General features: G+C 52.5%; 2 protein-coding genes across 3 annotated transcripts; both read right to left on the bottom strand.

Annotated features, from left to right (window-relative positions):
• Positions 1-4,076: 4,076 nt before the first annotated feature.
• Positions 4,077-24,985, bottom strand: KCNJ4 (potassium inwardly rectifying channel subfamily J member 4). Its single transcript, XM_051785019.1, has 6 exons — positions 24,883-24,985; positions 24,012-24,240; positions 22,995-23,099; positions 21,176-22,364; positions 8,578-8,752; positions 4,077-7,347 (listed from the first exon to the last, which is right to left on the bottom strand). The coding sequence occupies exons 5-6, from the start codon at positions 8,598-8,600 to the stop codon at positions 6,018-6,020; spliced, it is 1,353 nt and encodes a 450-aa protein (XP_051640979.1). The 5' UTR covers positions 8,601-8,752; positions 21,176-22,364; positions 22,995-23,099; positions 24,012-24,240; positions 24,883-24,985; the 3' UTR covers positions 4,077-6,017.
• Positions 11,082-12,687, bottom strand: LOC127469996 (endosome-associated-trafficking regulator 1-like). Of its 2 annotated transcripts, XM_051785026.1 has the most exons (2): positions 12,346-12,687; positions 11,082-12,234 (listed from the first exon to the last, which is right to left on the bottom strand). In XM_051785026.1, exons 1-2 carry the CDS (start codon positions 12,441-12,443, stop codon positions 11,184-11,186), a joined length of 1,149 nt encoding a protein of 382 aa, XP_051640986.1. In that variant the 5' UTR covers positions 12,444-12,687; the 3' UTR covers positions 11,082-11,183. The 2 variants fall into 2 exon arrangements, with proteins under 2 accessions (XP_051640986.1, XP_051640985.1); XM_051785025.1 differs by having other exon boundaries at positions 11,082-12,687.
• Positions 24,986-26,137: the final 1,152 nt, after the last annotated feature.

The raw sequence follows: 26,137 nt of genomic DNA, 5'->3' as shown, positions 1-26,137 counted from the left end.
AGGAGCTGCAAGGATACTGGGACTTGTAGGGAGGAACACAAGGCTAAACAACCCCAGATGCTGAGAGAGCTGGGGTTGTTTAGCCTGGAGAAAAGGAGGCTCAGGGGTGACCTTATCACTCTGTACAACTACCTGAAAGGTGGCTGTAGCCGGTTGGGAGTCGGTCTCTTCTCCCAGGTAACAAGCAATAGGACAAGAGGAAATGACCTCAAGTTGCACCAGGGAGGGTTTAGTTCGGTTATTAGGAAAAACTTCTTCTCTGAAAGGGTTGTGAAGCACTGGAACAGGCTGTTCAGGGAAGCGGAGGAGTCACCATCCCCAGAGGTATTTAAAAGACATGTAGATGTGGCACTTAGGGACACGGTTTAGTGGTGGACATGGCAGTGCGGGGTTAACGATTGCACTCGGTGACCTTAGAGGTCTTTTCCAACAATTGTATGACGCCGGGACCCGCGGGGATGCCAGCCTTGCTTTCAGCTCTAGATGGTGCTCTGAGGCCAGGCAATGCCCGGGCTTCTACAGTCTCTCAGTGCCACTCACTCTCCTTGTGCTTCGTCTTGCAGGCGGAAAAACACCGGGGCTGGGTAGGGCAGGACCCCCACCCTGCTGACCATGGCAGGAGGAGAAGCCTGTGTAGCCTTTCCAAGAACTGGCTGCCATCTCATCTCCTGCTGGTGTGACAACCCCGGCCGTGGGATCCCGTGTCGCAGGTGGCTGCGGAGACAGACTGCCTTCCCTGCCTCCTCATCCCTCTGCTGTCCCGTCGATCTGCCCCAGCGAGGCTGCCCCAGCTGTCCCTACCCCACCCCATGCGTTCAACACCCCAGTAGGCTGCTTTCCCTCCTCTCCCCCTCCTGCGGTGCAGCAATAGTCCGTCCCGGCTTTGCGGATTTAGCACAGGGCCGGCGCCCGCGGGGTTTTCCAATAGTGGTGCTCCATTAGGGCCCAGCTCTGCTCTTATCACAGGCAGTGCCAAAGTCCCATTGACTTCGCGGGGGCAAGAGCAAGCCCTTAATGGCCTGGGAAGGTAAGGCTTTTTTTTACCGGATTGGGGGTTTTTTTGGTGATATTTAAAACCGTGGCCACTGTCCAAAAGCTGGGAGAGACCTCAGGCCTTCCTGCAAAGGCAAAGAAGAGATGCTAAAGCCCCAAGCAAACAGAGGAGGTATTCTTGCAGAGGACACGAGCCTGCGCGCAGCTGCTGGGGCAGTGCCATGTGCCCTGCTCCACTCCTGGGCAAAACCGGAATGAAACCGAGCTGTTTGAAAACTGACACGTTTGTTCAGTAGCACAGACATTTTCAACACCATTTCCTAACCTTGGAAATCCAAACCCATTTTCTCCCCAGTTGAGATTATTGTTCTGTTTCTTGAAAATATTTTTAGTTGCAGTGTGTATCAAAATGTTTCACTGAGCAAGTTTTGTGTGAGTTGAAAGGTGCCAATGATGATTTCTTTTTAAAAGGGTTGTCCAAAAGTGTCACCAAAAATAAAACATGAAACAAGCTTCTCAAGTGTCATTTCAAACAACAACATTCATTTGAAAGCTGGCAAGAGTGACAACAGCTTGGTTAGTTGTCAAGGGGTAGAGGAACTGAACCAGTGCCTGGATCTTATTCATAGGGAAGAAGTCCTTCCTCTCTCCATTATATTTCTGGTATTTGAATAGCTTTCAATAATGAGCCAAGTAAGAAGTTCAGAAGAGAGGAAAGAAATATAGATTGTGGTCGAATAAACAAAGAAGCAGTGTCTTCCTCCTGAAAAGCAAGCTGCCAGCCCCTTGGGATTAGATGCAGGTCCTGAGAAAGTGGTCCCTCCATCAGATCCTGGAGGAGGGAGGAAGCTGGAGGACATCATGCTCTGTCATTCGATAGAGATATCTTCTCTGGAGAGCACAGGGCGAGGAGGTGTCATCTACCTGAAAGATGATGCTACACATACTGTATGCAAAAGATAAAATACTTGGTGTGTTTATGATTATGAATGTCTCGGAGTGTTGATTTGAAGAATCCTTAAAAATGTTGAGTCTCCTCTATAGCAAACAGCCTTCCAAGATGGATTATCCTGGTGGCTTTTCACAGGCACGTAAGAGAATTCCCAGCATAGAAGACTTTTGTTGAGATGCTGCTGCTGTGTGGCATTTTTGTGTATGGCATTGGGTGTTTATGGAATGAAGTTGTGGTGGAGGATGGATTATGCCCCATTGTGTGGCACACACATGTAGGTACGTGCAATGTGTACTTGGACATGAGTACTCTGTGATTTTAGTGTGCAGGTACAGAAGTTCCTGTGCAGAAGCTGTGTATCAGCAAAGCCTGTGGACATGTGTGCAACTTGCAGAAACAGTCCCTGGAGTGACTGCACCATGTCATTGGAGGAGCTGTGTGCGGCAACAGCAGCACAGCTGCGTGAAGAGTCTGTGGTGGGCAGAGATTTACCCATCATCTCTGTTCTCTTGCACTCTGGTTGTTCCTCTTCTTCCCTCCGCCCCCTCCTCTCAGCCCCCTTTTCTCTCTCCTCTCTAACGATCTGACAGCACTGAAAGCTTTCTCACAATTTTATTGTGAACAGCAGGTAACTGAATATTTCTCAGTGCCTCAGTGTCTTCTCCACTGTGATGCCAAACATGACATGGAAAGGGCCAGCAGGTTCAGACGCATGGAGGGGGCTGGAACATCAGCATGGCTGCATGATGCTGGTTTGCTCAGCTTTACCTACCTTTTCCCATTTTTCCCCCAAGAGCCACACCAGCTGACGTGAGGAGCAGCAGTGCTGACCTCTTTGTTGCCTCAGCCACTCCAGCTGTGCATGCCCATGGCCCTGGTGCACCATCCTTGCCTGGCATCTCTGGACACTCACTCCTTGGTGATGAGCCTCCCAAGAGCTAATGGGCAGTGGGCACTTTGTCCCACCCATCACTGCCATCTGCCTCCAATGGATGCTGTATGTCAGTGAGGAGGGTGCCCAGGCATGAGGATTCCTCCTCTCCTGGAGGCCACCACCTCAGCCTGTGTCCTGAATGCCCGTGTCCTCGCACGCAAAGTCCTTCTCTCTCGGTCCATTAGTTTGTTTCCACTGCCATGGCCAGTGGCAGGCACCCAACTCTGAAAGCTGTATTAAAAGCCAGATCAATACCAGCCCCTGCTTATTCCCTCAGGGGAAAGTAAGTAAATAATGAAAGGAGGGAGTGACTTCATTTCCTAAACCAGCAAACCTTTGAAATTAGCCCTGAGAGAGGCACCCCAGTTCTCAAGTGGGGAACGTTGGAGCTCTGAGGAGAGGCAGCTCTGCCTCAAAACTGGCAGAGCTGGGAGAGATGGTGGCTGTTCAAAACCAGGTGTATCCATCATTTCAGTGAAGGTTCTGAGGCAAACTGCTCTGGCGGATGCGCTCTGGAGCCAAGGATTGCTACAGAGTAAGGAAGAATGCCTTCTTTGCCTCAGTCTTTAATAGTGAGACAAGTTGTCCTCAGGGTACCCTCTTCCCCTGATCTGGAAGACAGGGAGCAGAACAGAGCCCTCATGATCCAGGAGGGAATGCTCAGTGATCTGCTACACCACTTAGACACTCTCAAGTCAACGGGGCTGGATGTGATTCACCCAAGGGTACTGAGAGAGCTGGCAGAAGAGCTCACCAAGCCACTCTCTATCATTTACCAGCAGTCCTGGCTTACCAGAGAGGCCCTGGGTGACTGGAGGTTGGCCAATGTGACACTCATCTACAAGAAAGGCGAGAAGGAGAATCCAGGCAACTGTCAACCTGACCTCAATGTCAGGAAAGGTCATGGAGCAAATCACCTTGCCATCACACAGCATGTGCAGCACAACCAGGGAATCAGGTCCAGCCAGTACGAGTTTGGGAAAGGCAGGTCCCACTTGAGCAACCTGATCTCCTCCTATCTCCTGTCACTAGGTGACATGCTTAGTGGATGAGAGAAAGGCTGTGGATATAGTCCACCTGAAATTCAGTAAAGCCTTTGGCACTGTCTCCCACAGCATTCTCATGGAGAAACTGTCTGGCTTGGATGGGTGCACTGTTCTCTGGGTAGAAGACTGGCTGCATAGCCAGGCCTGGAGAGTGGTGCTGAATGGAGTCACTCCAGTGAATGGAACAACCTGGACAGGAGAGCTGCTTCCCCACAGAACCTACATTCTGTGGTGAGAAACGGCTGTGACTGGGTCTAGACATGTCTTATTAATCTATCTGTGCTCTTTCTGAAACGCACTTCCATATTACCTCACCTCCTCTTCCTCTTTTCCCCTTCCTCCTGTGCCACCTGCCTGCTGTGTCTGCTTCTTCCTCTCAGTCCTGCTATTTCCTTCCTTATCCTTCTGCTTCTTCCCCTCTTTCTGTTGCTTCTTAAACCAATTCCAGATAGATATTGAGATGCTGTTTTTCTGCTTTTAGGTCAGAGGTTGGGTGGGACATAATTCCCTCAGCCTTTCCCCCTCTAGCACATCTGTTGGGTGCCCAGAGCAGCTTCCTGAGCTCCCTGCTTGTCTTTCTGCCCTCATCTCATCTGAAGTTTTGAAGGGGTGATTCTGCTGCTCCTGAAGGAAAAGGCTCATCAGGTTTTCACTTCTTTTGTGAAATCACAGCAAAGTGATGTTACAAGTCTAGCTTTGGTTGATGACCTCCCTAATTTCCCCTCTACTTGCCTCTAGCGAAAAAAGAGGCTTTGACTTTTTTGTGGGTTTTTTGGGCCTTCCATCTAGACCAATGTCTTGCACATCTCTGCCTCTTTATCAAGCATAACTGTAACCTTTCCCTGGGCAAAACTCTCATCTCCAAAGCAAGCAGAATTTTTTGACCCATCCTACTGGTGATTTTAATGCAAATGATTCCCTCTGTACACACATTTGTATGACCTTCTTCCCCTAACAAATTCTCTGAGTGTCTTATTGTGGGTCTTTACCAGAGAGGCCCAGAACAAGGGAGCCCTTGTGCTGGAGCTTTCAGGCTCCCACACTATATAAACAGCAAACATTAGCGCTAATAACCCTCATCAGTCTCTATACCAGGCTGCAGCTGTGGGGTTTGTCCTTTGCTTCCAAACCTCCCCTTGGGATATTAGACTTTATTAAAAATAAATAGTTACAAATTCAGTTTTACAGCTGATGGCAGCAGGGAGAAGAATGAAGGAGGTGAAAGGAGCAAGTGGAGGGTCTGCTGTTCAGTCAGGTCATTTGTCTGTCATCCTAGCTGTGCCGTGCCAGGGAGCAGTCTGAGTGTGGCAAGAACTGGGCCCTGCCTCCTCCGCCAGGCGTTTCAGGAGAGGAGCAGGATGTGTTTTTCAAGAGGACTGGGAGAACTGGGTCTGAGTCCGTGGAGGTGAGCTGCTTCTGGAGGTGACAGATACCAAAAGCCAAGAGTAGGCTACGTAGTATGTCCTTGTCTCCTACCTTCACATTTGCAGTGGAAGAATACGGATTTCATTTCTTCTTCTGTTTTATATACAAAGAGACAGTCGTGTGCAACAAGCAACAAACATGCAAGTAAACTTGTCCCTTGAGATCCTTCCCCACTCCCTCCAGGAGTCCTGAACTCTCCCTTCCATCCTCATCTGGTCAGTGCTTAGGAATTGCTCCTCTCCTAGAGATGGCCATGACCCCTGACAGCCATTGGGCCTACCCGTACTGAGAGGGGACAGAAAGTCTGCTGTTGCTTCAGCAGCAGATGCACTTGCTGCAGGTCCCAGTCTGTCCTTTGAAGGCAGGGACTCCTGTCACCTCTCCAGAGACAAGAAATCAGGCCTGCTGCTCTCCTGTCTCTGGGCAGGAAAGGGATCCTAGTATAAACTGCATACCTGGGAAGAGTAGTGTATCCTCACTCCTCTTCCAAGCAGTATGACTTCATAGGAAAGGGAGTATATCAGAGCAGCTCCAGGCCTTGATGTACTCAGGGGCTGAGAGGCAGTCATGGGAGACATCGTTTGGTGGTCAAGGAACTTATCCAGTGTACGGGTGCAGAACAGAGGAGACTGTGGGCAATAGGAATGGAATGGGGAGACTGGAGGAATTAGATGGCTGACTCCCTGCGGTATGAGATTGTATCTAGAGGCAGAGTTGCCTGGAGCCGCTCCAGGTCCAGGTGGCTTCCAAAATCCATCATCTGGATGATACCTCCCTCCTCCTTGGTGCTGCCCCCTAACACCACTCCCACTTCGTCATCATCTTCATCTTCATCTTGACTGACAAGTGCCAGCTCATTCTCATAGCAAAAGGCACTGGGAGGTGGGGGAGAAGGTAGGATAGTCATCTTACTTTCTTGTAGCTCCCGGGCTGAGCAGCGAGGTGTGCCAGCTACCTCATAGGTCTTGTGAAAGCGTGAATAATCCACTTTGTAGTGGTTCTTCTCCTCAAACACAACTGGTTCAAAACGATGACCCCAAAGGATTTCACTAGCAAGATAAGAGCTTCGTGCCTGTGTGGTCATGGCTGTGGCTTCCACCATCCCCTCCAAAATAACCACAATCTCAAAGTTCTCTGTCTCCAGCTCCTCCTTGCCAATCCCATAGAGTGGGCTCTCCTCATCAATCTCGTGAACAATAATAATGGGTGAGACCAAAAATATACGATCAAGACCCACATCATAGCCCACATTTAGGTCCCGCTGGTCCAGGGGGAGGTATTCCCCTTCCTCTGTCATGTAGGGCTTGATCAGCTGGGCTCGGACATGGGCCTCCACGATGTGACTCCTCCTCAGGTTGCCCACCCTCCACATGAGGCACAGTTTGCCATCCCGCACGGAGATGACTGCATGATGACTGAAGAGAAGGGTCTGGGCCCGCTTCTTGGGCCTTGCCATCTTGGCCATGATAGTGCCAATCATGAAGGAGTCGATAACACAGCCCACGATGGACTGGACCACAACTGCCATGATAGCCAGCGGGCACTCCTCAGTCACGCAGCGGAAGCCATACCCAATGGTTGTCTGTGTCTCCACCGAGAAAAGAAAAGCCCCCAGGAAGCTGTTCACGTGCATGATGCAGGGCTTTAGGAGAGAGGGACCACCTCCCACCACCGGTGCATTGAGGTCACCATGGAAGAAAGCGATGCACCAGAAGAGGAAGCCAAAGAAGAGCCAGGAGACCAGGAAGGCGGCCGAGAAGATCATGAGCATGTACCGCCAGCGTGTGTCCACACAGGTGGTGAAGATGTCGGCCATGTAGCGCTGAGACTTGTTGCTCAGGTTGGCAAAGTAGACGTTGCACTGGCCATTCTTCTTCACAAAACGGTTGCGGTGCTTCCGCTGGGGAGCGTGGCCCTTCCCATTCCGGCTGTGCCCGTTGATGCTGCCCAGTGCAGAGACCTTGTGTCCATCCTCTTCAGTTGAGACGATGCTGTATCTGGGAAGAGGAGAAACAGGCATTTCCATCAGAAATATGTGAAGAGTAACTTCACATATTCACTGAGACAACAAGGGCAGGAGACATGCAGGTGGCTCGCAGGGCTAGAGTACTGTTGAATTTCACAACAGCACATTTTACTGGTTATTGCACCATGGAGCCTCTCTGACCAAATTGGTGGAGGTCAGCTGCAATATTTGCTGAGTCTTACTTCCAGGAGGTTGTATCTAGCAAAGTCCTGACAAGGCAGCAAAGCAGCAGAAGCTTGTCCTCTGTGGTACCTTCCAGCCCTTGTGGTCAGGAGAGTTACAAGTCTTTGAAACCTGACAGTGGCTGGGATAGCCAGGAAGCCTGGGAGCAAGCACCCACTGCATGGCCACATTTTGGCCCTGATACTATGCGAAGCTGGGAGTTTCTATTTTCTCCTCTGCTCTACTCACTGATTTCATGGTGTGTGCTGACAGTGTTTATACACTTCCTGCACTCAGGACAATTCTGTTGCCACAGCAACATGCATGGCTTCCAGCATCCTGTATCCAAGGCCAAAGGTGTAATTTGGAGATCAACAGTCAAAGTGCTGGCAGTTTCCTTGGCAGAAGCTACACATGCTTTCTGGGAGACGTTTACCCCTCTGGCTCCCTCCCTTGCAGGCGGCTCTGACGCTGCCCCTCATGTGATGCTGAGACAGTTGCAGATACTCCTTAAAGATGTGATGGTAGAAGATGCTCTGACCACTGAGGAAATCGAGAGAGTGCATTGAACTGCCAAGACCACTTTGCCCTCATGCCTGCTGAGCTGCAGCCTCACAGGACCCTGGAAGTGTCTCCCTACCACTCCATAGTGTTGACACATCAGCTGGAGTCCACCAGCATGGGCTTCAAGACACCCATCCACATCTCACAGGAAGGGAAGATCTGGTGGCTGGAGTTGTGATTCCTGGGGACATGTGGCTTCTGCAGCCCTCCTGGAATCTGTAATTTCTGGTCCAGCACCATGCAGTGCTTTGCTTCTCCTCAATAGTACTCCTCCAAGCACTACCCCTATGTACAGCATGTTTTGGTTTGGAGTAGGAGAGAGGAATCACACCTTGGAACAGGAAAGGGAAAGACCCTGACAGGTAATTTGAGAAGAATATACCAAAAGGTAGGCTGAAGGTAGGGCCTGAGGGGCCAGATGATGAGGACCAGGCCACCCAGGGCAGCAGCAGTCCTTGACAGGGGGGTTACTCACCTGTTGACTCGGACGCTGCCCATGGCTCACTGTATCATCAGATGTCAGGGGGCCACGGGAGCTGGAATGGCACAGGAACTCATGCAGCAGCACTCACATGGGACGAGGTGGCTCCGGGTTTCACCTCTGGTGAGCTGGGGCTGGCATTGCCATTGCAAGTGCTCCTGGCACACACCTGGCAGAGAAGGACAAAGCAAAGCCCAGTCAGAACCTCTGCTGGCAGCACCCATCCCAGTCCAGAGCAGTGGACACAGCGCTCACAACTGTTTGCTCAGGGTGGGTCTGGAGGTCTCCGTGGGCACTGTGCCACAGCCTGGCTTAGTCAGGTGAGGAGCTGATGGTGCAGACTGGGTCACACGGCCCGCAGACCCCGCCCTCCCCAACATCTACTGCCAGCAGGGGAGCAGGGCTGGCTGGTCACTGCTCTCCAGACCAAGGGCACAACAGCTGAGCAGCTCACAGGGCCCTCACCCTGAGCCATTATATTAATATCAGAGCTTACACCAGGACGAGAGCTCAGCCAGGCTAAATACCTCACACACAATGGCTAACAAAGCATGGGCATGCACAGAAGCCCCCAGGGATCCCATCAACTCAGCCTGACCCAGAGGGGATTTATTTCCAGAGTGCACAGAACATCCCCCCTGTTTCAAAGAAAAGAAGAAAATTAAGTGGTAAAGCCAAAAACGAGAACTGAAAGGCTTAGGGGTAGCCAAGGAGAAGCCGGTTAGAGCAAACAAACCTTGCACATGCCCTGTGTACAGCATCCAAGGAGCAGTTCAGCAGCAGAGTCCTGGGAGGAGGTGCAGCAGGTGTTATGTCTCGATCCAGTCCTCCCAGAATGGAAGAATGCGGAAACCAGACTCAAGAGCTCACCTATCTGTCTGCCCAGAGCTGCTGGGAAGTGAAATGAAGTGAAGGGGTAATGACTCACAGATTAGGAAGGGCTTTGTACACCCATGCTAATCCTGCTATGTAGCCTTTGGATTACAGCAGCCAGCGCAGAGCACAGGATGCAGACAGAGCCAGCTAATTTGTTTACTCCCAGCCTCACTGGTGAGCAACTAGTGTTTGCCAGATATGGGACAAATACAAAGATTTGGGGGTCAAATCTAAAGTTTAGATCTGCTTGTAAGTGCTCATGCATGGATAGGAGAGAGGAACAGCAAGTACTGTCTAGGATGGAAAAGCTGGTGAGAACCATCCTTGTCTCAGTCATCAGTGCTGCAGAATGGGGCTTCATGTGGCTGAGGGAGCCCACCAGCTTTCCCCAGTTAGGAGCACAGACTGGAAGGCATCAAGAAAGGAACTTCAGACAACACCTCTGATAGGATGAAGTTTAACCAGCAGTTTCTCCTCCTGGTTACTGAGGCAGTTTAAACTCTGTGGCAACACAAACATGGTTGTTCAGACCAAGGGTATTATGGGACCAGGAGAAGACAACAACCTTGTAATCCACAACTCACCATACAGAGGCAAAAGTAAGCAGCTGCCCAAAAATTCCCATCAGGAAAAAAGCACTTTGGCACTGAACTCTGCCAGCTCCCACCCCTTCACTACCCTACAGCACCCAAGTCTTTAAGGAGGGTCAGTTTGACCAGATACAGGAACTTTGCTGTTAGCTGGGTAAACCTACAGCAGAACCTGGGGTTGGTAACCTGAATTAATCAGAAATGTTGATGTGATGAAGAAAGGTCACTTCATGTCCACAGATGATCCTGCTCAGATAAAGCTAAGATGCAACCTCAGTGATTACATGGTGAGTTTGGGCCGCAGGCTCCCATATGACTCTGGGCAGTGTAGGTACACCCCTCTATGCCAGCCCCAGCCAAGAGAGGAAGGGCATCCTCTCCAACTGGCACATTCCTTAGGCAGCCTGCATATGCCAAGGTCATCCTTATCCAACACTGACATCAGTATGGGAGGGAAGGCACTGCCACAGCTCACATATATGACTTCACAACTTCCCAGAGGTTTCTCACCACCGACAACCCTCTTTCCCCAGATGCAGGAACAGGTGCACAATTTCTAGAGACTGGATTTGTGGCCCAGAAAGCAGCCAGCTCCAAAGAAAGAGGAAGGAAGGAGCTTCTGCTCACTGAAACCGTGTGCAACAGCATCTGGATCTCTGCTCCTCACCCTTCCCACATCTCCAAGAAGGGGCAAAGGAAGCAAGATGAAATACAAGGGCTTTGCTCATCTCTGATTGTGGCTGGTACGGCTATGGGAAGGGATGAGCACACTGTTTAAGAGTGTTGCATCCTGTGCTGTTGTGCTTCCTCCTGGCTCCCACACAGGAGTTCATGTCAGCCACAGCTGTGGCACAGCCTCTTGCACAGAGCCCACCACGGCTGGACCGTGCAGCTCAGAGCCTGGGCAGTGTTTGCTGCTGGTTCTGCAGTACCTACAACTACCTGCAACTGATACTTAATCAGAAGGAAAGTATCTCCACAAAGGATAAAGGCTACCAGTCTGAGCACATTTGAGAATGGAAAAGCAAATGCTTTTATTTACAGCAAATAGCTGCAAGTAGGAGACCCATGATCTCAATTCATACATTCATCCATAGAACTCACACAGAATTGCACTCATAGGTCTTTTTCTGCTTACAATTTGAGAATTTTGCTGGTAGATTCAAGGACCTCAGCAATAACAGGCAGAACCTTCATTCCTGAGGCAGGAGCTGCCTGATGGAGCCATTTGCGCCCATTATGAGCTTGTGGGGGTTTTGCCACGTGAAGTCCAAGTCGTGCTTCGCTGCTCCCAGGCAGGTCTGCTCTCAGGTTTTCATTCTCCAGCTTGGATCTCTCCAGCTGTCCTTGGAGAATAAAGATCTTCTGCTTCAGCCTCTCCATGTTTCCTTCTGCATCCAGAGCCCGCTGGGTCATTAGCTGGAGATTACACTTAGTCTGCTGGACTACGGACTCGAGCTCTCGGGCTTCCCTCTTCCGTTCAACCAGGCTAGTTTTCAGCTGCTCCTGCAGGCTTGACACCATGCACGCCTGGGTCTCCAAGCTGTTCTGGAAGTTCTTAAACATTCTTCTGATCGTGGCATTGTCCTCCCTGAGTGAGTCATTCTCATCCTTGAGCCTGTCATACTGCTCCCTGAACATGTTGTATTCCCCACTAAGCATGACATTCTCCTCCATGAGCACAACGTTGTCCTCCCTGAGCCCGTAGAAAATCTCCCTGAGCACATAGTTCTCCTCTTCGAGTGCGAGATTCTTATCCTTGAGCACTTTGTTTTCCTCCCTGATCATGCTGTTCTCCTCCCTTAGGATGCTGTAGGTCAGCTGCAGGGATGGGAAATCCCTGTCCCAGATGGCCTCCTTGTGCAGCATGGGGGGCTCTGCTCCCGTGGTGCACTGTGAAGGCCCCACGTAGGGGTCACTGGCATGGGCCTGTGGGGCAGCGGCCTCCATCTCCAAGTGCTGGTCTGTGTTACTCTGGAAAGAGTCTTGGGAGCCACACGGTGCCATACTGGCCCTTTGGAGACCAGGCGACCCCCGATGCCCAGGAAAATGTTGGGTCGGGCTGGGCTCCTTATCTCCAGACGAGTTGTCAGACTTTTTAAAATGGTCTTTGTAAAATGGTTCCTGAAACTCCTGATCTTCTGCCTCAAGCTCCACTTGTTCACCTTCCACCATGTTAGAGTGCCTGGGAGTTAGGGAAAATGGGATGGGTTCTCTCAGATCCTCTGTCTGACTGTCATCTAAGCTGTCATTGCTCTTGCTCGGGGGTGAAGTATGCGCAGAGTGGCAGGAGTACCTGAATTTGTCACTGTCGTCATCATCATCATCTTCCAAGCCTTGAGATTCTGGTAAGACACTCACCATTGGCCCAGAGATGCCAAGTGGCCATGACATTTTTCAGGGTGCTCTGGGCTGCAGCAAGTGGGAGAATCCAAATTATCCTCCTGGAGCCCAGATCACGCAGGCCGGTGACACTGACAAGCAGTGTCAACCTCTGCAGCCTCACTGATGCCTGCGGGAGAAGAGGCAGCCACCAAAATCCCTCCGTCTAGGACAGGAGGGAGTTCAGGAGAGAGTGGAGGACCAGACACCTCTATGTTTTGGCTCTGGACAACAGCTGGAACAACCAACATTCCAAGGTCTGTGATGTCATTGAGTTCCATGGATACTGAGTGGTCAGGAGTGGGAGTGGAGGGGGTGGTGCAGGGGGGGGAGGAAACAATCAACTGCTCTCCTGATTCTGGAAGAGACTGGGTTAATTTTCTCCCTAGTAGCCAGTACAGTGCTGTGTGTTGGATTCAGTATGAGAATAATGCTGATAACCCACAGATGTTATAGTTGTTGCTAAGTAGTGCCTTACTTTAAGCCAAGGATTTTTCCATTTCCCATGTTCTGCCAGTGAGGAGCTGCACAAGAATCCGGGAGGGATCATAGCCAGGACAGCTGATCCAAACTGGCCAAAGGGATATTCCATGCCATAGAACATTATGCCCAGTATATAAACTGGGGGATTTACCTAAAGGGGCCAATCATTGCTCAGGAATGGGATGGGCATTGGTCAATGGGTGGTGAGCAACTGGGTTGTGCATCACTTTTTTCTCTTAGATCCTGTTAGTCTCTCTCCCACTAGTTATTATTACAATTCTTATTATTAATTTGTTGTTATTGTTGTTGTTCCAGTTATTAAATTGTTCTTCTCTCAGCCTACAAGGTTTGCCTTCTCTTTCCAATTCTCCTCCTGACAGGGGCTGAGGACAGGGGGAGGGAGCCAGCAGCTGAGTGATAACTTAGTTGCTAGCTGGGGTTAAACCACAACAACTGCAAAGCCTTTTTTTGACAGCAGGAGGATAAACTATCCTACTGGCTGCAGAGCAGACCCCAACTTGGGGATGTTGCCAGTGGGCAGAGAGCGGGTCATGAAGCCACCTGAGACTTACAGCATGAAGGAGGGACAGGGACCATCCAGCCCCTGGCAGGTAGCATGGGTCAGAGGGGACAACTCTGCCCACAGGGTACTGAGATGTTGCCACTATCAAGTTCAGGCCACTGGCATTTTGGTGCCAGGGCTCACCCTGGGCAGGGGCAAGAGATATCACCAGCCAGAGGCATCACTCCAAGTTGGATGGCCAATGAGGGGTCCACACAGTGGTGCTGCCAATCTGATTCATTCCCTGCTGCCAGCTGGCACAGGGAAGTGTTAGTAATACCGAGTGTCACAAACTCAGAGCGGCACAAGCCAGGAGACGAACGAAAATAAACACACTTCCCACTTCCACCTCAACACACCCCCACAGTGCGTGGTGCCACCATGGGAAGGACAAACAGGCAGGCAAGAAGCCCTGAGCCTGGGACTGCTATCACACTGGTGCCAACATTTGCATTAGCCCCCTGGAGATGTCACTGTCCCTCCTCAGCAGCTGGTGGCCCAGGGCCACCACTGACTTCTGCCTGCAAAATGGATGCTGCCAGCTCAGCAAGGCCAGAGGCCCTACCAGGAGGCCAAAACCTATGCAAACACAGTTTGGAAGCTTGGAAACACAGTTTGCAGCTTGGAAACCTGAAACACAAACTGGATGAAAGGGGAAGGCTCAGAGATGTCTAGAAAAAGGGGGTGACACATTCTGAACAGACACTGCCTGTAACATGGACAAGGGGGAGAAAAGCCTAGCTGAGGACAGAGATGGAAATCTCAGAGCGTATCCAAGGATCTTTCTACTACCTGGGACCCACACATGGAGGAGGAAGCTGTGGGGTCAGTGGCAACTCCTGGGGAGCCAGATGAAACCATGCTAGTGGGTGCAGCATGGGGCACCCTGGGAGATGCAGGATACTGCAATCCGGTGAGATGCCTCTTCATCCCTCTGCTACCCTGTCCCTGGTGTATGTGAATACCCATATATTTCATAGCCTGAGGAAGCCCTGGCAGCACTGTGGGAAGCTGGTGCAGCATAGGCATCACAGCCACTGTCTTGCAGCATTGAAGATGTCAGCCAGGTGGGTCTCCAGGGACCAACATTCGCCTCCAGCCCCACAGCATGGGTTGCCCCTCCTTCCTTCCCAACCACTTTTCCCCTCCTGTGTCCTAGATTGAGCAATGTTGGGGACACCACAATGATGCTGCAGTCATCTCCACCTTCCCGTGTGACACTGTGCTCCAGCAGCACAAGCCATCGCACCAGCCCACACTGCCACCCCGCTTCTGCTCTGACCCTGAGTAGACACAGGGGGATGGGTTGTTGCTGTCCTTTTCCAAGGGATCTGTGGGCCAATAATGTCAAGGCACTTGGTGCTGACACAATGCCTCCCTTTCTCCATCCCCAGTACACGGTGAGGTGCCTCACACATCCCAGTCTTTCTTCAGCCCCTGCCAGAGTGGATCATATATTGTCAATCCTTCCTTAAATTTGCAGTGGAAGAGTCTCATGAAACAGAACAGAAAAGTCCATGCTGAAGCACTCCCCCACTTCTCTTTTTATAACAACCATATCTGGTGCTCTGGGACATACACTGTGAACGACAACGGTGGAAAAATCCCAGAGTATTTTTACACTCTTAGTCTTTGCTTTATCTGGAGTTGTCTGGCAAATGCTTCCCTTCTGTCTGTGGTCAATACCGCAGCCGCTGGTTGCGCTCCACTTTGTGCCTTTATCCCCATTACAGGTGGTGTAGCACTGGCTGGCTTTGAGATCAGCGTCCACAGACTCATCCTGCCAGCTTGGGCACGGTGACAACACAGCAGATGAGCCTCCCGCCTCTTGGGGGTCAGGACGGAAACACCCGCAGCCGAGAGGGGACCTCTTTGCCCTTTTGCAGAGCTTCGCAGATCCACAGCATTTGGTTTGTCCTCTTCATTATCTTTGTAACTCCATCTCTTCTCCTATTCCTCACAAATATTCCCGGGGTTCATGTCAGGGCTCATAAGGCAGCTCAGTGCCGTGGGGCTGTCCAGCCACAGGAGTCAGTGGCCGAGCTCTCGCTCGTCCGTGCCAGCAGGGCTGGGTGCCAGGCACTGTATGGGCACACACGAAGGCACAGTCACCGTGCAGGAGAGTTTTACCATATTAAAAAGGCAAGTGACATATGGAAGGTGAGGGGAGGAAGCTGTAATCAACTCTATACCATTTTTATATACACACTTCTGCCTTTTCGTTCAATAATTATAAATAGATTAAGTGCCAACAGTCCCCATCTGCCCCTCAAGGCATGATCCGCTGACCAGTTTCCCTCTCCAAAAAAAGATTTTAGTAATGTACCTCTGCCTGGTTTACATTTTGGGATGGACTGAGAAGGGGGGATATTTTTACCCCCCTGTGAAGCTCTGGAGCCTGAGGATGGGTAATATGAAAACAAAACAAAATCATTTGAAATTAAACCATCTCAGTGTGTGACTCAGAGCTATTCATAGCTCCCTGAAGCCAGCTGCAGCAACGGAGCCAGAAGGATTCTGCCCGTATTATTATTCCAATTACCATCTGAATTAAAAGTTTGAGCAGTGATCAGCCCACATGCTGATGGGAGGGGGAGAGAAGAAACGAAGAGAGAACGAAAGAAAGAGTGAGAGGGAGAAAAAACAGATAAAAATGGGAACCACACAAAGGTCCCCAGGATGACAAAGTCAGGAAGAGGCACAGAGAGGTGACAGCATCACCTCCTGCCTGCTCCCACACCACCCCGGCGATCCCTGCTCCAGTTGCACTGTCCAGGCAATGGCACTCCAAGAACAGCTGCCTGCTACCCAGGATCTTGGAGTAAACGGGGGATACCCCGTCTGGTGGAGCTGGTGGGACTGGCATTGGTCTTCACCTACTCTTCTCTGGCCAAAATGGGGCTGGGGGGGACAAGACACAGGGGCTGGGGATTGGCTGAGCAGGATCGTAAGGAAAGGATGCTGCTGGCACAGCAGCTGGGGAGAAATCCCTTCTTGATGAGTGAGGTAGGTGGGTGTTTTTCTTTGTAGTTGGCATCACAGGGAAAATTAAACGGTCAGAAGGCCCCTGGCCTTCCCTTGGTGGTTTTTTGGCCAAAAAGGAGCAGAGCTTTTTTGGCAGCCAGGGCACAGACCCCATCCCACCTGCTCCTGAGGAAACATGTGGACTGATGCATGCCCCAGCACCCTGCCTGCTAAAACTACGGACTAGCCCCCAAAGGGTTGGTGCAAAACCCACAAGAACTGAAAAACTGAAGGCGCTGTGGTGTCCCTGAGATCCTCACATCCCAAGCAGCTTCAGTGCTCCCAGGTTGCCTCCTCCAGCTTCCCAGCATAACTGCACCAGTGAAAAGGACATCTCTTCTAACCCCCCCATCCCAGGAACATCCTTCACTGAGCACCCTGCCTTGTGGGAGCCTTGATGAAAGGCCTTTCCCAGCAGCACTCCTGTACCTCCGGTATCTCTGCAACACAGAGTCCCTGGCCAGAAGAGCTGCCCACGCAGGGCCTCTTGATGGTTTTTGGCTTGTTCAGGGGAAAGGGATCATTATTAGTGTGCAGCAAAAGGGCGGCAAGGGTGGCTCACGTCATCTGCCTGCCCGCTGCGGTTGCACTCCTGACAGGGCAGTACCTCTGCCAAGCACCCAGCAAGGCAGGTGCCTGCAAATGGGTTATGGATGATGACAACAACAGTGACAGCAGCAAAGGGCGAGCAGTAACCAGAGCACAGCCTGCTCCACACCAAGACCCTGATCAAGAGAGGTGACAGCCACTGCTCTGCACTCGGCCGCTGTACAAGAGCTGAGTTCCCAGCGTGGCCTGGCTGCTGAGCACTAACCCATCAGCTGTAGGCGAAAAACAACCTCCCCTCAAACCCTTTGTTGCTATGCTAACAAGGAGCCCAAGGAGCCCAAGAGAGCCACGATTCTCCTGAGAGGGTCCCCGCTTCTCCCTTTCAGCCATGCCTGAAAAGCACCAGAAACAGAGCGAAGGGAGCATCCCAGGTAAGTTGGAAAACTGCATTCCCGCAGCGAGTGGATCAATTATTTCACTTCAGGTCTGTTGACTTGTATTGCTGCAGCTTGATCGGTCTTGTTTAACAAATGCATCTAGAAGATGTCAAGCCTAAGTGCTGCCCACCTCACGCAGTATGGAGGACCATTGCCCCTTCCTTCACCTGCCCCCCAGGTCCCCAGCACGGCAGGGGCTGCCATCGCGGATGGGATCGGACTGGGGAGAATGGTTTGAAGTGGGACACGGTGGCTGCATTTGCACACTGCTATGACTGCGATATCCCCCCGCCATCTCTACAGGTTGCTGTCTTACCCCTGCTCCTCCAGGCTGCAATAGTTGCTCCTGCTGGCATCCTGCCTGCTCACCTGCCTCTCACCTGCTGGCATTCGGTGCTGCTTGCAGCTTCTGCCTGGTCACCTCCACCCAGACATGAGGCTCTTTCTTGATGGTGTGGGAAAAATGGGAACAGGAGAGGAGAGGACTTCTGGGGCCGCTGTGCCTACTCCCGTGGCAAGCACCGCCTCTTCATAATGCCATCGAGATTTTCAGAGGGATGAAGAGCCTGTCTGTCCAGCTTCTGGGATCCCGGGTGCCCTTCAGCCCCCGCAGTCACCGCGCTGCTGGTGGGTTCAATCTATACAGCTCTCATGGGGCTTTACCTCCTCTATAGCAGAGCAATTTTTGATATCCACTTTCTATAAGACTACTTTCAGCTGGTCCCTCTGCACGGGTGCTGAGGCAGGCTGCCAGCAGAAAGGGAGCGGGTGAAAGGAGAGGGGAGAGCGAAGCTGAAGGCAGGGAAAAGGAGAACAGGCAGCGGAGAGGAAGCCGGGACAAGGCCAGCAGCTCATTGTACCAGTGCTGGTGCTGCTCACCAGGGAGGAAAGAAGGTGAGGAGGGAGGTAAAGGGAAGTGTCAGGTCATTTTTCTGAACCTTTTGCAGGGGACAGAATGGGGGATGCTGCCTCACATGTTTTCGCACAGCACCAGGCTCCCTCTGAAGTGTTTTGGGAGAAATGTTGCCATAGAAATAAAACAGACGTCCAGATCGTGAGGGGCAAACCCACTGCCGTGGTGGCAGGGGCTGGTGCAGGCATGGGCAAAGTAGTTGCAGGAGTCCCTGGCTGGCAGCATGGGGCAGTGCCAGACTGGAGGGTACCTTGTTCTCCACCCTCTGCTCCCTAATCTCCGATGACAGCAGCAGCAGTGCTGGTGCCAGGAGATGGTAGGCATCTTCTCCCCAGATAAACCAGTGGGTGAATGCCAAAGCTGTCCCTGAAGCAAGCTGCCTGCTTCCAGGCTCCCAGGAGGACAGGCATGGAGGTGCATGGGTCTCTGGGACCATTGGGGCAGGGTCACACGGCAGCCAGCTCACATCCCTCATCTGCCTGGTCCTTGGCACCATCTTCACTGCCGGAGAACAAGCCCGAGAGGTCTGAGGGTCAGAACCAGCTCAAAGGCACCCCCTGTCTGTCCCAAGACAGAGAATCAACATCTCTCACAAGAAGAGTCTTCAAGCCCAACCATCCCCACTAAAGCCACCTTGTTTGGGGAGGAAAACCAGCGCCGGTGCCTCCTGGGGCACAGAGGCAGTGCTGTGAAGGAGCATGAATTTAGCCTGACTCAGTTTCGCAGTGCTGCGAGGCAAGTGCAGACAGCTTCACTCAGTCCTTGCCATTCACAGAAAAACGAGCGCCAGCGGGAGGCTGGGAGCCGCGTGTATGAGTGAGGGATCGATTGCTAAGACGCCAGCATCCATCTATTGATTCCTGGCTGCACTGTCGGGTTAAGCCAACCTAGTGCAATAATGAGACAGGACAGGGGAACATGCTGAGGGCAGATTGCCATTAACTGCTCTGCTTATGGTCTGCACTGATGTCAGCACGCAGCGGGCACAGGTATCCATCACCATGTCCTCCTCCCCATTGCTGCCACCCTCCCATCAGTGATACCACCCCAGAAATGCAGCCGTTCCCAGGGTGGTGGCCAGTAGCTGAGCTTGGGGTGGCCAAGTGGCCAGAGGGACCAGTGAGGATCCATCCTGCCAGACAGCTCCATCCTTCCCCAGCCACCTCCTCACTTTCTGGCTTTCCTTGAAAATCACGGTGGGGGGCTGCAAGGGGCAAGGACCACTGCCAGTCCCCTGTCCCCTGTCAGTCCCCCTGCCAGTCCCCTGTCAGCACCACACATTGGGGCACTTGATCTTGGCACCCGAATGGGAGGAGAGATGGAAGAGGAGAAAGGTGGAGCAGTGGGAGCCCCACTTCCCTCCGGACCAGCCCTCTCCAGCTACTCCTGTCTGTGGTCAGACCTCACCATCCCTCCTCTTCCCCACCACCCCCTGTCCCCACCAGACTCATGTTTCCATCCTAAGGCACATATTTCCCCTGTACTTATTATTACTGTCAGTGGCCACAAACAGGGGTGGTCACATGCCGGGGTGTCTCAGGTTTCTGTGCGTGCCACTTCTGATGGTGAATGGAGAAGGGGCGTATTTGCATCAAGATGTGTTCCCCATGCACCCACCTGTCGTCTCCCAGGCTCTGGGTGGCCCCAGACCCTAAGCTCATCTCCACACCTCCCACCCCCTGTGGATGCCTCCTCCTGAGAAGCCAAGGAGAGCACAGAGCAGGGGTAGAGGGTAGTCTGGGAGCCACATCACCTTCACCATGCATCCCCTGTGTGTGCTGTCACTGTCTGCCCTTCACAGCACAACCCCCCACAAAGAGGAAGGGGAAAAGGTAGAGGCCTCAGATCCTCTGTTCGCTTTGCCATGGATGGAGTCCAGATGGGGCAGCGGGGACAGGATCTCCAGGTTCTTGGCAGAGGGATTTGGTTGACTCCAGGTGTTTGGCCCAGAAGAGAGGGCCTTGCGGGCTGAAGGTGGCACCAGGAATATCCAAAGGGACCTGCCAGCACCACATAAACCTGCCTGCCCATTCGTGCCCTGGTGGGGATGCTGACCTTGCTAACAGGGAGCAAAGGCAGAGTTTCTCTGGCAGTTTGCTCATGGCTTCCTCTTGAACTCCTTTCACTCAAACCCAGTATGCAGAAGACCCTTTGCAGCTATCTGGAGGATGTTGGACCACCAGCAGCAGGATCAGCCATGCTGGGAGTAGGAAAGGTGGAAGGCAAGGGAGGGAGGGACAGGTCTGGAGCCCGAAAAGCTCCACAGGCAGTAGGAGAACCAACACATCCCCTTCAGCCCCATTTGCACCCGAGCGCTTGGAAAATGGATCTCCAGCTGCATTCTTCCCTGTAAACTGTCTGGGACCATTGCCCACATGGAGCAGGGGAAAAAGGTGAGCAAGACCCAGCCCAGAGCAAGAAGACACTAAGGAAACATGGGGAGCTGTAAAAACGAAGAAGCTACTTGAAAGCGACCAAAGTCAGGGTGGCAAGGGGCGGGGAGGGGAGCTGGGGAGGTTTACAGGCAGGTGCCCACCCCTGCCCCTCGGCCCACGGCCACCCCGGTAGCTGTACGTGCATATGCCGTGCACACAGGCAACTTTATTATTCACTGGCACAGTCACACGAAGCCACACATCTCTCCCTAAGTTATATTTATAGCTGTTCCTCAGAGTGAACGCAAATGAAACAATACATTATTTTCCTAAGAGAAAAAAAAACCCTTCCCGGTCTCATGCCGATGAGGGGAGCAGCGCGCCCCGGCACCGCCTCTTACCCGGGTCCTGCCGAGGGCTGCTGCCTGCTCCAGCCGTGCCTAGCCAACATCAGAGGAAGGGGAAAGCGGACGTTTTCTCCATCTCACCATGAAATGTCTCAGCCAGACCGGAGGAATCAGGGAAGTCTCTCTGCAGCCCTCGCTCGCCTCCAGCTTAGGTTTATTTTTTCCCCTCGAAGAGCTACTTCTCTGCTGCGACCTGCTCCTCTCCTAACTCTGCCCTGCCCACGCCAGTGCTCTCCTCCTGCCTCTGCCTCTCAGAATCTTTTGCTCCCAGGAGCGTCCATCCCACGGAGTGCTGATGTGCCTTCGTGGCTCGGCGATGGGTTCAGGTCTCCCCCTCCTGCCTGATTCCCTCCTTTTCTGGCATTATTTGCCCGTGTCTCTTGCTGCCTCCCTGCTCTAGTCCCCAGATCCCCCCTCTCCCTTCCACTCTTCCTCCCTTTGCGCTCTGCTCCCGTTCCCTGGCTGCCTCTCCCCCTCGCTGATTGCTATGCAGTCTGTAGCTGAGAAGTCAGTAACTCTGTGGTAGGATCCAACAGCTTTCCGCTACTTTAGCCCATCCTCGCATGTGAGCTCAGAGCTGCGGAACCACCATGGGGGAGACGAGAGCAACCATCAGCACCAGGGAAGGGATGGCGGGGCCACCAGATGCCCTCAAGGGGGTGAATCCTCCTGCTGGGCTGGTGCACAGGGATGAATTATCCACTGTCAGAGTTTTTTCCCCACCTGGATTTGGGGTACTGGGCTGACACCTCGCTCTGAGGAAGGACCAGGCTCTCCCAGCTGATGCAGAGCGTTTGCTGTGGGGCATTGCCTCCCCACTCTATAGACCCAGATTTCCTTCTGGGACAGGTAATGCTGGAGACAGGAGCGTGGGCACAGAGGGACCAGCCCTCAGGGCTCCAGGATAGTGCACAGCCACCCTGCCAGGAAACATGTCCAGGCAACCTCCTCTGGGTCTCCATGGGCAGCAGCATCTCAGAGGCTTTGAAGAAGTCACTTCTTGGTGATGAGAGGCCAGGGGACTCTGCTGCAGCGAAGCCAGAGGCTGAAGAGAGCCCTGACCACACAGGCAGTGGCTGCAGGCATGGGCTCCTGGGGACAGCCCTGCTCCAGGACAGCATGGTTTGAGGACATGGTTTCCATATTGGTGTCTCATCTGCTGTCTTCAGTGTTAAGGCCTGTGCTGAAAAGTCAAAAAATATAAAAAAAAAAACCATTTTGAGTCTCCTCTGGGCTCCAATCCTGCAAAAATCACAACCCTCCCTCCTAAAATCATCCCAAGATCCCCTTGCACAAGACTCTGTGGGGCCTGCTGTCCCCCACTGGCATCAGCAAGCACTGCCGTGGTGAGCAAAGCCCGCTCCCACCTGGCAAAGCTACCACCAGGGAAGCAGAGGGTGAGTTTGGTAGCTCCATGCAGATGAGCAGCTGCAAAGCACGAGCTCATCAGCCTCCTGCATGGGCCAGCTTATCTCAGTGCACTCATGGCTCCTCCCTCCTGCTCCCGTGGCGGGATCCCCGGGAGCTGCTGCACCTGGATGGAATGGGGCCAGCCTGTCCATGCCCTCTGTACCCATCCCTATGGGAACTTTGTTCAGGTTCATAGGGGTACTTGCTTTCCCAAAAGCCCTGTCCCTAGGGCCCATGGGGCTGCTTCCCAAGAGCTACAGGCCGGTAGCTGCCCATCTGCCCTGTGGCAAAGCGTGACATCCCTCTGGCACCACGACAGGCCTTTCTCCTCCGTGCAGTAAAGGGATGAAGATGCTGCTGAGACATCTTGCTCCTTCCTGGAGTGGGCAAAGCCACCAAATACCTGCACAATCCTGTGGTCATCTCGGCTTCAGGCTGAGTTTCCTCTTCTCTGCCTTTTGCTCCTCATTGCTGGCTCCCCACAAGGCCTTACCGTGTTTCCCTTCACCTGTACAGCAAGAGGATGAATAGCTACACCTCGTGCATGGCGTGGCAGCCTGGTATGGCCAAGAGGCAGCTGGTACTGCTGGAGCCATTGAGAGGGACAAGGGGATGTCTCACCAAGGATGCCACTGGCCCCCAGCTGTCTTTGTGCCCCCAAGGTGCCACGCCCTGACCGCCCCATGGCCACTGGCCCCAGCAGCGGGGTGGCTCACACTCGCCACCCCCGCTCGTCTCCACCAGCACCGTCTTTAATAAGAAGCGTGGAATATTTTAGCACCTATGGAAAAGCCACCACAGACGGTGGTGGTAGCCGTTGCCAGGGAGACGCTCCCAAAAATAGCCCCACTCCGCCAACCTTTCCCAATGCTGCTGTGGGGATTGAGGGAGGCAAAGGGATAGAAGGATGGAGGGATGAAAGGGTTGAAGGGAAGGATGGATAGAGGAATAGATGAAAGGAGGGAAAGAGATGGAGAGATGGATGGAGGAATGTTTGGAGGGATGAATGAAGGAATATTTGGAGGGATGAATGGAAGGATGAATGGAGAAAGAGGGAGGGAGGGAAGGAGGAAGGGAGAGAGGAAGGGAGGGAGGAGGGAAGGGAGGGAAAAGCAAGAGCTCCTAGGAAGGTGAATAACTGCTGCCTGACCCCTCTCCTGCCTGGGGATGAAGACAAGTGCTACCTTTGTGCCAGCAGCCCCTGCTTGGACACCTATGGTCCCACGTTCCTGTGATACCAGCTAAGCCAGCACAAACCTTCAAGCACTCTCTGCCCTGGGCAGTTCTGACTTTGAGTGTTTAAACCAGACAACAAAGATTTGGACTCCTTAGCACCTGCAAGGCTCCCTCTACGCTTCTCCTGCAATCATCCCATCCTTGTCCCCCACCAGTGCTTTAGGACCGCCCCAGCCAAACTGACCTGGTCACAGGGGGCAGAGATGGTGAGACACAGAGGTGGCTCATGGTGTTCAATCCCACCATGTTTCCCAGTCCCTCCAGGTATGCTGAATCATTTCCCTCTCTTGGATGAATCCCTGAGGCTGCCCACTCTCCCAGGAGGTCTGGATGCAGCTTGAGCCACATTCTACAGCAGAAATGGAGGGGGGCACCAAGCCAAGCACCTCTGTGATGAAAGCACAGAAGCCTTCCTGGTAGCAGGAAACAAATGTTTTAGTAAGAAGAAACCCCCTTTGTCCCTCTTATCCCAACGCCATTGCCTCGCAGGACAGGCAGAAGTGGGGAACAGCACTGGATGGAGCTGCTGCTGCCTGGCCCAGAGGCTCTGCAGGAGGAGCCTTCCAGACCAGCAGAGGCAGAGAGGGAAACCCCAAAAATAGAACTAAAGGGGGAGGGGGAGAGGGGGAAGAAAAATAAACCCAACAACCCCAAATTCTTGATTTTAATGCCAAATCCCAGCTCACTTGCCTCCCTGTCACCCTGGCGACATTCCTTGTGGTCACCATGGAAACGGGAGGCATGGAGAGAGCATCGCAGTGCAGGGTGGTGGCAGCACCCAGCATTATTTCGGGAGGCAGGGAGACACCCGGCACAAGGCACTTCGTGTTGTGGCAGGGAGGGAGGAGGGAAGGTTTATTTTTACTTGCTGCCACTTCATGTGCCCAATATTTCATCTCTTAGGGCCTGGCTGCCCCTTGGCCTCCTGGCAGCTTTCCCAGGGCCCTCATGTGTGCCACACAGGGATGTCCCATGGGGAAACCCCAGCCCCACCACCACGTCCCAGCTGGGTGAGCTCGATTGGGCTGCTCCCAGGAAGTCCCTCTGATGGTCACCTGAGCTGGGGATTCCGGGTGCCACAGCAGAAGATAATGCCATGACTTGGAACCCATCAGTTCTTCTTGGGAAGGTGCAAGATTAAGAGAATAAACCTTGGCCACCCGCAACAGTGTTACCCCTCTGCAGGGGACTTCTTTCCCTGGGCAAGACAAGAAGCTGCAAAGAGGAGAGCAGGGACAAGAGAAAGACAAGTGCTCTCGGACACTGAGCTCCAGAGGCTTGGAAAGGGATCAACTGGAAGAGAAGACCCCAAATCTGTTCTTTCCTCTAAGCTTTCCATCCTTGCTCCGTGGCTCAGACCTCTCTTTGCCCACCTGCAAAAGGACCTGGGATACTAGGGCCCTGCAGGGCCACCAGGGCTGGGGCTTTCCTTTCACCAGCACCCACATGGCCCTGCTGAAATCCCAGGCAGCACCGCTCTGATGGCTGGAAACCCAATTTCAGCCAGTCCCTATTCTGTCGCTCCTCTGCCGGTGCTGTCGTTTGGTCTTCTCCCACTCTTCTCCCATCGCACCAACCTCTGCCTCGGTGCCCTGGCAGGGCCATCCCCAGTTTCATGGGGCTGAGCAGGTGTTTTCCAACACAGCCTGTGAATCCATCTGGAAAAGCCTGATGATGCAGGTGCTAGAGCATCAGAGAGGGAAAACACAACTGCCAGCCTAATGGGCAGGGAGGAAATGTATGCAAATATATTCAGAAAGGGATCCGGTGATGCTAATAGGCTTGTTAATCCTTTCAGAAAGCACCAGGAATAATATTTTTATACTTTAAGGATTTTACTCCAAGCAAGTTCATAAGGACAGAGACATATGTGTAGGAGACAGCCATGGGTGATGGCAGGGGACAGGGAGGGCAGCAGCTAGAGCCGACTCTGGGGCAAGAGGAGGCAGGATCACATAACCCAAGAGTAACCAAATTAGACCCACAGCTCAGGGATGAGGTGACAAATTGAAACATCTATTTGGTTGTATTAAAACAACTTAATATAAAGTTAAATAAATTATATTTAATTTATTTATTATATTTATTTATATTATATTATATTCAAAAAATTAAGGCACTTAATACAAAGTGATTAGATACTGAATATCTAGTTGCTGGTTCTTGCTGCAGATGTCCCCCCACCGCTGCCATGAGATCTCCCTGTTTAACCACTTCTCCAAGGACAAGGTTTGTCTTAACCAGGCTGGTCACTCAGAGCTGTTTTCAAATATATTAGAACTTTCTAACAGTCACTACTGAGCTCCTTTC

Source organism: Manacus candei, unplaced genomic scaffold (genome assembly GCF_025592945.1).
Source record: "Manacus candei isolate 608988 ecotype Guabito, Panama unplaced genomic scaffold, ASM2559294v1 h1tg000018l, whole genome shotgun sequence".
In the NCBI taxonomy this organism is placed as follows: Eukaryota; Metazoa; Chordata; class Aves; order Passeriformes; family Pipridae; genus Manacus; species Manacus candei.
Note: the sequence above shows the minus strand (reverse complement) of the source record. Positions and strands in the feature narration are given on the sequence as shown.

What these genes read in the sequence shown, in the direction of transcription:
- LOC127469996 (XM_051785025.1), bottom strand. Translation starts at nt 12,443, where the DNA reads ATGTCATGGCCACTTGGCATCTCTGGGCCAATGGTGAGTGTCTTACCA.
- KCNJ4 (XM_051785019.1), bottom strand. Translation starts at nt 8,600, where the DNA reads ATGGGCAGCGTCCGAGTCAACAG. An exon ending in GGCAGCGTCCGAGTCAACAG is followed by an intron (nt 7,348 to 8,577) that starts GTGAGTAACCCC and finishes TCCTCTTCCCAG; the next exon opens with ATACAGCATCGTCTCAACTG.